Source organism: Podarcis bocagei (genome assembly GCF_964188305.1).
Source record: "Podarcis bocagei genome assembly, chromosome: 5".
Lineage (NCBI taxonomy): Eukaryota > Metazoa > Chordata > Lepidosauria > Squamata > Lacertidae > Podarcis > Podarcis bocagei.
Window position 1 is genome coordinate 64248762 of NC_138129.1, and position 11015 is coordinate 64259776.

The 11015-nt window shown below is 38.9% G+C and overlaps 1 protein-coding gene and 1 long non-coding RNA gene across 5 annotated transcripts in view; one reads left to right on the forward strand and one right to left on the reverse strand.

Annotated features, from left to right (window-relative positions):
* Nucleotides 1-4627, forward strand: part of ROR1 (receptor tyrosine kinase like orphan receptor 1) — a 166168-nt gene extending 161541 nt beyond the window's left edge. For all 3 annotated transcript variants that reach the window (XM_081193688.1, XM_081193687.1, XM_081193689.1), the window contains exons 8-9: nt 241-452; nt 1877-4627. In XM_081193688.1, coding sequence (XP_081049814.1) covers nt 241-452; nt 1877-3301 — 1637 coding nt within the window. In that variant the 3' untranslated portion in view covers nt 3302-4627. The remainder of the gene's footprint in view (nt 1-240; nt 453-1876) is intronic.
* Nucleotides 253-11012, reverse strand: LOC308586819. Of its 2 annotated transcripts, none has more exons than XR_014008064.1 (4): nt 10908-11010; nt 5928-6012; nt 2454-2565; nt 253-393 (listed from the first exon to the last, which is right to left on the reverse strand). It is a non-coding gene; the product is annotated as an uncharacterized lncRNA (long non-coding RNA). The 2 variants fall into 2 exon arrangements; XR_014008065.1 differs by lacking the exon at nt 253-393 and adding an exon at nt 460-669 and having other exon boundaries at nt 10908-11012.
* Nucleotides 11013-11015: the final 3 nt, after the last annotated feature.

The following is an 11015-nucleotide window of genomic DNA, read 5'->3' on the forward strand; positions in this document are numbered from 1 at the left end:
TTGGATTTAGCTGGCTTTTTTCCAAATAGGATCTGTGGCTATCCACGAACTGTACTCAAACTTAATAGCACACAACTATCTGGTATTATTGTTGCTCAGTCAAGAAATAGAACAGTCATCAGAAACAGTTCATGTGGCACACAAAACTTGTGTTTTATTTCATGTACAAAACTGCATTCTTTAGCATGAGATTTTATGCTTTTCTTCCCATTGTTCCCCACCCCTCTTTTTCTGAATTAGACACAAAAGACTCCAAGGAGAAGAATAAAATGGAAATCCTCTACATATTGGTGCCAAGTGTTACAATTCCCCTGGCTATTGCCTTACTATTTTTCTTCATCTGTATTTGCCGCAACAACCAGAAGTCTTCTTCCCCTCCAGTGCAAAGGCAGCCTAAGCATGTCAGAGGACAGAACGTAGAGATGTCTATGCTGAATGCATATAAACCAAAGGTATTGTTGGGGAAATCTACTTTATATGCTTATGTCATAAAAGAGAAATGTTTCCACTTAGTATTCTAGTTCAATGAACCTTTGCTATTTTGGTCACTTCCAGCTCTTTTGGGTGCAATAGTTTTCCTAATGATGTGTCAATCCCAGCTGACTGCATTTCACAAATACTAGTAGGACAATATTACAATTGTTTCCACTCCATAAAATATTCTTTCTTCTGTGAATATAAAATTGTATTGAGTTTGGACATATGCTAACTGATTCAATAAAAACAAGAACTAAACCAAACCCCCAGTTTTGTACATGAGACTTAGGCTTTGTACATGAGACTAAATCCTGTACCCGTTTACTTAGAGCGTAGCCCTATTGGACTCGGTGAGACTTGCATGTGAGTGGCTACGTATAAGATTGCACTGTTAGGCTGCCATCCTAAGCACATTTACTACAGAGTAATCCCTAACTCAAGGCACTTGCTACATGCTTAGTATAATATCATAAATTGTGTCCACTCTTGTCATTCATTTAATAGAAGTAACTGATAGAGATAAAGTGTCCCCTGACAAATTTCCTTTGTACTTGGTTTATGTTGGCATTGTGCCTCATATGTGTTTTACACTTCTTTGCATTTTGTACACCACCATATGACAAATACCCGTCAAACAAAAACTAAGCAGATTTATAACTGCTTAACTTAAAATGAACCCCTTTCCTGCCAAAACTTTATGACTTCATTTTCTTTCATACTTTTCCACTAGGTTGGTTAAAACAGACAATCCTGCATGAGGTCAGACAGAGGTCATTTCACTTTCATTACTAAAATATAATTTACAATATGCCAGACCTAAACAAGTTTTAGCCTAAAGGATTTGTATAATATAAACCATCTGTGTCTCAACAATACAGCTAATTTCCTGCCATCACTGCACAGTCAACTGGCTGCTTGTTTAAATGCCTTTGCGATATATTAATTCACACAGTATTTATCTAAAATTTGTAAATGGTTAGGAAAATTAGAATTCAGTCCTGAGTGTCACTTTCAAATGATAATAAAGTGCATTGGGGCTTTCTGCTCCTCCCCTTTTCTTTTTCTTCTTTTGTTTGCAATACTGCTTTGGCAAAATTGGAGTGAGAGTAGCAAGGATCTCAAGTAAAGGAAAACTTAATTTCCGAAAGGTCCTGAACATTGAGTTCCGCGCTCAATTACTGTCACCTACTTCATGAATGGAAACATTGAAGTTCACATGCTTTATGATGGAATTATTTTTAACTCTGTATCTATAAAGTAAAGAAATGGGAAGGGGTGTCTTGAAAACCACTGCAACACCACTCTTCTTATAGTATCCTCCTACAGTATCAGACGTATGGCACTGAGATTTTAGCCATCATCCAAATTTATTGTTAACATGTCGTCTTCTTTCTAACAGAGCAAAGCCAAAGAGCTGCCTCTATCTGCTGTCCGTTTTATGGAAGAGTTGGGTGAATGTGCCTTTGGCAAAATCTACAAGGGACACCTTTATCTACCAGGCATGGATCATGCTCAGCTGGTTGCAATTAAGACCCTAAAGGACTGCAACAATCCACAACAGTGGGCAGAGTTCCAGCAGGAAGCCTCTCTGATGGCAGAACTGCATCATCCCAACACTGTTTGCCTTCTTGGCGTTGTGACTCAGGAGCAGCCAGTCTGCATGCTTTTTGAGTACATGAATCAAGGGGACCTGCATGAATTTCTTATAATGCGATCACCACATTCAGATGTTGGGTGCAGCAGTGATGAGGATGGTACTGTAAAATCTAGCTTAGATCATGGAGATTTTCTGCACATAGCGGTCCAGATTGCAGCAGGGATGGAATACTTATCAAGTCATTTTTTTGTTCACAAGGATCTGGCTGCTCGAAATATTTTAATTGGAGAACAGCTCCACGTGAAGATTTCTGATTTGGGACTGTCAAGAGAAATCTACTCTGCAGATTATTTCAGAGTTCAAAACAAGTCCCTCTTACCCATTCGTTGGATGCCCCCAGAGGCAATTCTGTATGGCAAATTCTCTTCCGATTCAGACATCTGGTCCTTTGGTGTTGTCCTGTGGGAGATTTTCAGCTTTGGTCTCCAGCCCTATTATGGATTTAGTAACCAAGAGGTCATAGAAATGGTTAGGAAGCGACAACTTTTGCCATGCTCTGAAGACTGCCCTCCCAGAATGTACAGCTTGATGACCGAATGTTGGCATGAGCTGCCATCTCGGAGACCAAGGTTTAAAGATATCCATGCCAGGCTGCGTTCTTGGGAGGGGCTGTCAAGTCACACTAGTTCTACTACTCCTTCTGGTGGAAATGCTACCACTCAGACAACTTCTCTCAGTGCAAGCCCAGTTAGCAACCTGAGTAACCCTAGGTACCCTAACTACATGTTTCCAGCACAGGGTATACCACAAGGCCAAATTGCTGGATTTATTGGCCCACCAATACCTCAAAACCAGCGATTTATTCCTATAAATGGATATCCAATTCCTCCTGGATATGCTGCTTTCCCAGCTGCTCACTACCAGCCTGCAGGCCCACCCAGAGTAATTCAGCACTGTCCTCCACCAAAGAGTCGTTCGCCAAGTAGTGCAAGTGGATCAACCAGCACCGGGCATGTGACTAGCTTACCCTCTTCAGGATCTAATCAGGATGCAAATATTCCTTTGCTGTCTCATATGTCTATGCAGAGTCATCCAAGTGGGATTAGTATAACCGTTTTTGGAAACAAAACTCAAAAACCCTACAAAATTGACTCCAAACAGACATCTCTATTAGGAGATTCCAGTATTCATGGACATAATGAGACCGTGATTTCAGCAGAGATGTAAATAAGCAAGACTTTTGTAAATAAACCTATTTACAATATGGAATATAGAACGTTTTTAGAGGAGATTTATATTCAAATATTTTATTGGAGATTCTTCTGGCTGTATAAAGAGATATTTGCAATAAGTATCTTCTGTGAAGTTTATTTGTGCTTAACAGGATAAAGAGGTGCCAACCGTATTTTTCAAAAATGGAGTTTACACTCAATATCTTGGGTGAACCCTTATTTTACAGCTACCAAGGAGAAAGAAATTTGTGTGTGTGTGTGTGAGTGAGTGAAAAAGAAACTTAACTGTGATGCGTTTTATTTAATCACAGTTCTGTAATTTCTGCCTCAGCAATCTTATTATTCTAAACCCATTTTAATATTGGTCACTTTTATGAATGAATGTGGTTAAGAAAAATGTTGAGGATGATTAAGTATGCTCCTGTAGAATGGAAGTTGTACTCTTTTTTGGTCTAATGTGGTTTGAGGGCACCACAAGACACAAGTACCTGATCCAGAGATAGGGTGAAACCAAACACCTTGATAAATTTGCTTGTATTTCATTTTAATGGCACACATTGGGCATTGACTTTTATTATTTCCCCCCTTTAAACAGCATCCACAAATCAGAAGTGTAGTGGATGTGCAATATATTATCAAAATGACAATTCCTTTCTAGACAAGAATTTTGTTCAGACATATTCAGTTTTGAGTATGTAAACAGTTTCTGTCTAATGATATGTCTAAGCTCATGCATAAACTAGGACAAGCAATAGAACCCTCTTGGAACTGCATATGCTAAGTGAGTGAAAATTATACTTCTTGACATTATATCTGTAGTTGCAATAGAATTTTTGTATCTCTTTGTTGCTATGCAACCCTTTAATTAAAGAAAACTCTAAATTCTTATTTTATAACAGACAATCAGTTTTCCCAAGAATATTTATTATTTCAAGTAAAATAAATAGCTTTTGTAGTGATAACCCTGAAAAGGGAAGCCTACATTCCATCAGTTGTACACAACAATTTTTTAGAAATTTTCTATGATAACTTTTGTATGTCATTTCAAATAATGTGAATTAGAATTAACTTTTTACTAGAAAATTGCATTTTTATTACTGAATTTTATTCAGGTGTAATCAATCTGGATTATTTTGAAACCACTGTAATGTTTGAAAAAATACTGTGTAAATTACAACCTCTCAGACTTTTTTATTAAAATAATTTTTGTATGGATTATATACACAAATCTTTCAGACACTTGACAGTACTTTTTTCAAAATCTTTTGCACAAAAATGTTGACTTTGTATAGCAGAAGTGAAAAATACATCCTGCTTTTTATTTCTTGTCTGTTTCTCATTTTTTAACTACGTGGATATGTCTTTGAAATACACAAGGTAACATTTAGACAATGTTTTAATACATATTTTGTTTTCATTGCATGCATTTGATTACTGTATTACTTTATTAATCTACTCATTGAGGATGTTGCACTAAGGTAAGCATGTAAACGTAGCAACACAGACTACTTTATGCAGAAGCTAAGTGCATTTTTGTATAAACATGGTATTAAAGAAGAACATGCATATTTTCGGAATGATAATCAATGTTCTGAAAATCTCAGATGGATTAAGCGCCACATCCTGCTAGCCTTCCTTATACAATAAGTCAATTGAGACTATTGTTATTAGTCATTTGAGACTATTTTTATTAGTCATTTGAGACTATTGTTAACCATCATCCATCCCCAAACTGTCCCCAGATCAATCTCACAAAGTGGGCTATTTTATGTTTTCCAGTGTACTGCTTACTTTCATGACTCTACAAACTGCTTTTGAAAATTTCCCCTTCATTTTCCAGAGTTATTTGCCATGCAATGAGGTAAAGAGACTCCTGTCTGAGGGAAAACAATTCAAAAGCCCCCTTGGGCTCTATTATTATTATTATTATTATTATTATTATTATTATTATTATTATTATTACTCTTCTAGTCACTATTGCTAAACAGATCAAAGGTTCTCATGAGATGTATTCTGAATGACAAGCCAAATTGCATATATTTTAATTTGTGGATGCTTTAAGCATCTTCAAAATACAAGCCAATTGTGTGTCTGTTAAATATAGAATATTGGCAGTGAAAACCATGCTTTGAGCAAAAACTGAGCCAGTTGTCTTGCGCAATAGAAAAAATTGTTAATGCCAACTATCAAATCTTTTTCTTCTTGCACAAGGTACAGGTTGTGTGCTTTTTTAAAAAACAACAACACTTAAATAGGAACAGGAATTCACAAAGGAGCTAATGAAGACAAGAAAGCAGTTCAACAGTATCAATTGGATAATATGGGTGGGGGGAAACTTTGCTAAAGAATCAACATTTTGCAAACTGTGGTGAAAATATGGTTTCTGCAACTTGGACATACAGAGGAAGAAATGTCATAAACCTTCACACTTTAAATAATCATTTCATCTTTCTTCAAATAAATGAAATATAATACTTTAAACAATACCTTATGAAGCTTGAAAGATGCAAATGTAAGTTCAGAAAAACAGCGAAATTAAAGGACAAAATCCTGTCTAATCCTGCTAACAGAAAAAGCAGCTAATTTAAAGGTTACCTCACACAGTTTAATAGTTTCCTTACCTTTCACAAAGATTCAATAGAGGGGCACTTTTACAAAGCAAGCATCACAGCTGGAACTGAGAATTGCCCTGCAGTGAGTTAAGGACTGAAAATAAATATATGACAATGAACGTGACAGGTCTGTGAATACTGCACGGGTCTTGGATCTGACAAACCAGCAAAATAGGATTTTATTTTTGAAATACATGCAAGAAGACTTGTACACTTACTGACCAACTCTTTTGCTGGACCTGGAGCCATACTTGTACCCAGTTCTGCATTCATGCATTCCACGGGGTAAACAAGGATGGAGCATCTGTGGGCCTTCAGATGTAACTTGACATCAACTCCCATCACTGTTCACCGTGGTCATGCTGGCTGGTAGGATCTGGACTCCAGCAACCTGAGGGCCACAAGTTAGCTACAATTATGAGTTCTCACATATGTTGTTAGTTGCTCAAGAAAAAAATTCATGAGTAGAATTAAGTTTGGATGGTCAACCGTGAAGCTCACTGGGTGACCTTTCACAAGTCACTATATTATCAGCCCAATCACTATACAATCCAATTGTGCCCCAAGAAACAATGAGGCTGCTAGCAATCAAACTGAGGACACTATGGCCACATTCAGGTGCAGCACGGAGCCATAGGCTATGGCTAAGCAAATTATGCTATGTACAAGCTATGTGCTGGTGCTTGCAGCTCAAAGTCTCCCACATTGCACTTCTTTTCCTCCCGTGAGCAAACAAACCACAGAGTGGCTAGTGTAACTACATCTGACCCAACACTTGTGGTTTGTTTAGCTCCAAGCAAACCACAATCTAAAGCCAAATCTCAATTGTAACTTGTTTGGGAGAAACAATTCCTGGGCCAGCCACTAATGCTAAGCCAGCCACTACATGGTTTGTTTCCTCACTGGAGGAATGAACAAAATGGAAGCTGTATGCACAGGCTCTTCTGCTTAATCAGGGGTTATGGCTTGATGTTACATACACAGTGAAACAGTGCATTCCAAAACTCATGGGCATGTGTGAACAGCATGCTCGCTAGTAACAACTTCACTAACTGCACATTTATTTTGGCAGGCTGTTTCTTCACATAGCTCAGCTGGATCAATGCACTGACTAACCAACACATGAACCAGAAAGTCCTTGGGAGTGTGGACCACAGCCTAGAGCAGGGATAGCCAGTATGGTGCTCTCCAGTTGTTGTTGGGCTGTAACTCCCAACATCCCTGACCATTGACCATACTGGCTAAGACTGGCTGAGGTGAATTCGACAATTTCCAGAGCGTACTATGTGGGTTGTACAAATACTAATTACTAATTGCTTGGCTCAGTGGTATTCCACTTTTATCAACCATTTCAGCTTTGCAAGCTGGTTAAGGAAACTCTTCAAGAAAGTGTCAGAAACAATGAACAAATGCAATACTTAAAGAGCCTATTTAGAACATACGTGTGATGCCCAGAGCAAGAAAAAATAAATAAAACACTGTATGCACATTTACCCACCCACCCCTTTCCAAATATTTCCCTCCATCAACAGGAAATAAAGCAGTCACATTCTCTTACATTGCACATGCAAAGCACTGCTACAGCATAAAGATTTAATGATATTGGAGACCGGTTATGCAGCTCTTACTCATAAAACCACATCCATCGATTCTCAGAAAAGGTCTGTCTTCTGGCTGGATCTTCAATCGCTAAGGATCATCACTCACCAAAACCCCAGTCTCTCTGTGGGCCTACAAACCCTTTGACTTCAGAATGGGGCAGCTGCAACTTTCTGCAATAATTTTTATAACTTCATATTTTTATGAGGGTAGATGATTCATTCAGCCAATATACCCCAATCATATTCTTGTTTGAGCTTGAAAAAGTAAGAACATTTATATTGCTGAGGTAGTATAAAATGCTGAAAACACAAGACACTACACAATGAGACTATGTATTGAATTGGTCTCTGAGAAGAACAACCTTGAATCATCAAAATAATCTTTATGTCTGCAGTGGGACAACTGATTTCAAACCAATTTCATTTCTGAGTGGAATTGTCCATTTTATTCCAGTTGTGCTAAATATGCATGTGTTTAGTAGCAGGATTTCAACTGTTCTGACAGATTACAGTTGAATTGCATCTAGGGGTGTGCATATGTTTTGTGATGAATGGAAAACTAAACAACTAGTGGTCCAGATCACATTTATCCCAATGCTCAGAGGATGAAACATGGAAGAATGGAAGCACTGTTAAAGGTTTTCAGTGGGTGGGGATTACATGTTTTTGCTGGCAGCAGAGCAGAAAGCAGTAGCTGCTCTTGGCAGCCTCCCATCTCCCCAGAAGCTTCCAACACAGGGTAATTCTGGGATACCTGGGAAGATAAAATGGCATCAGCTGCAGCAATTATCACATTTTCCATTGGTAGCTACTAATTTTTGCTGAAAATGCAACGGAATGATGTTGCATGATGACATCTGAGGGGTTAGGTGGTAGCTTCCAATATCTGCTCTAGTGTAGCAATGGGCAAAATAAATAGATAAAAAAAGGGGGGAGGGGAAATTTCAATGGAGATTTGAAACTATACTGAATAACAAAATGAGCACATGAAGAAAACGCAAAACAAATGCAATTTCAATGAAAGAAACATGAGATGAAGAAAGCTTTTACATACAAAATCAAATGCAATCCCCCCCAAACAAACACAAGAGCTGTTGCACACACAGCTGTGCTAAGGGTTGGTGAGATAAAATATAATCTTTACATGAATCTGGATGTGAATTAACAAGGGACCTTTAAAGTAGAGGAATCCAGCAGAACAATTTATGTTCCTGTTTGAATCCTGAGAGAGTCCTCTGAACAGCAACTGCAGAATATTTGAAATATTAAGTGTCCAGAAAAAAGTTAGAATTCATTTTCATTTCTCCATCTTTGCTTTTTAAAAAAGCTTCTCTACCACAGAACAGCATGCAGGATCTTGCCACTGATGTGGGAGTATAACCACCATGAGATATAGAGGATATAGATATATACTAGATCTATAAAAGAAAACTCATGCAGGTGGGGATATCTGCAAAAGAAGTCTGTTGCAAAGTTAATCCCAGGAGCTCTATATTTGCTTAGGCCTTGTGACAACATCTTGTTTTTTGACTTGTTGAATTGCTGGCCTCTTCCCCACCTCCACCCTGTGTAGTTGCACTCTGTCCATACCTCTCCCCAAAGTATTTTATATCCAGAATCTGGCTGTTATATGATTTAGCTTCAGAATTTGGATCCTTTTCCTTATCTGGAAATTGCATCCAGATTTCATCACAGTCCCATGGAAATAAAGCACCCACGTTCTGGTGCTGCATTTGCAAAAAAATGTTTTTAAAGCAGAAAGGCCGTGGTGTTGAGAACATAGTTTTGCAAATGTTACTGGCACACACTGACTTTAATTACTTTAATTAATGGCCAGTAGAATGATTTAAAGAAGCAAGTCTTACAGGAGTAGTTTTATCTTGTTTTATGACTAATACTACATCCCCTTTAGGGTAGAGATGACACACTTGTATGCAAACATTTCATTCAACATTAGCTTACGACAAAAACTACAATAAACTGCTAAGCAAGGGAAATCATAGCAAAGATTAAATGTGAAAGCTTTTGAAAACTGGGGAAGGCCACAATTTATAAACTTTAAATTGGCCAGTGGCCCATACCAAAAATGCAGTTGTGCATGCTTTGACACTCTGTCACAACATAGGTATAAATATTTTACCTTACACCAATGCATGTGCTTGTATTCTCTCAGGTGTGCTTTTAAGCAGCTGAAGGCTCAAACGCACAACACAAGTACTCTCATGCACACAACACGCACACACACTTCCATGTTCAACAAGGCGCAACAGAATGGAGATGAAAGTTTCTATTCCTTGACTACAGATGTGCAAAAATACCACAGAAAGCATAGAGCATCTTGCCCATCTCTTCCTCGTGTCTTCTATGTGTGGGAAAGCCATGGTGAGTCAGTTGCACTTTTGCCTCCTCTGCCATTTTGCCCTTGTGTGTTGCTTTCCACCATGAAGCTCTGCTTAACATACACTTCCATCAGGGCCCGATTTAGGTTTGATGAAGCCCTAAGCTACTGAAGATAATGGGGCCCTTTATACAGTGGTACCTCGGGTTAAGTACTTAATTCGTTTCGGAGGTCCGTTCTTAACCTGAAACTGTTCTTAACCTCAAGCACCACTTTAGCTAATGAGGCCTCCTGCTGCCGCTGCACCGCTGGAGCACAATTTCTGTTCTCATCCTGAAGCAAAGTTCTTAACCCAAGGTACTATTTCTGGGTTAGCGGAGTCTGTAACTTAACGCATATGTAACCTGAAGCATATGTAACCCGAGGTACCACTGTATGTCCAGCTGTCCTTTGTCAACAACAAATTGTCACTGTTTTTTGTTTTGAATATATTCTGTATGGTAATTTTTGGCCCTAACAGGTATCTAAAGCCATTTGCACATGCAGAATGCAGGCACCCTATATAAACGAGCAAACCAGTGTTATATTAAGGGAGCATGCTAGCAGGAGGGGCCCATGACTTACATCATACGACACAACACAAAACACTGTTGCTGTATGTAGGTTTTATTTTATTTGTTTTTTAATCTTATATTTTGGAAATGTACATCCAGTTTTTCCCCCTTTAATTTTTTTTGGGGGGCCCAAGAGAGTGGGGCCCTAAGATATAGCTTGTTTCGCTTATACATAAATCCGTCACTGACTTCCAGACAGACCCCCACCTGGGAACTGTGCCAGGCCTTGCTCTGAGGCACCAAGCCTGCTCTTCAGGCGCTGGACCTTAACCAATCCCCTTGGCTCCTCCTCCTGCAATCTGTGCTTCTGCCCCACAGCAGGCGTCTGAGGGATGTGGCCAAGGGGGTTGGTAAGGGAATGGCATGGGCTGCTTAGCCCCTTCGTTTTGCCTCCACGCCCCATAGCATTCTAAAGCACTTGCTTCCCCGCCCTTGCTTTTTTGAACACTTGCTGCGTTTGGAGAGGCTCTCCGCTTCTGTAATCTGATTCCAGCAGAAGTTGAAGAACTGTAGTTTCAAGGTCTGGATGAAAGCCTGCTTCTGA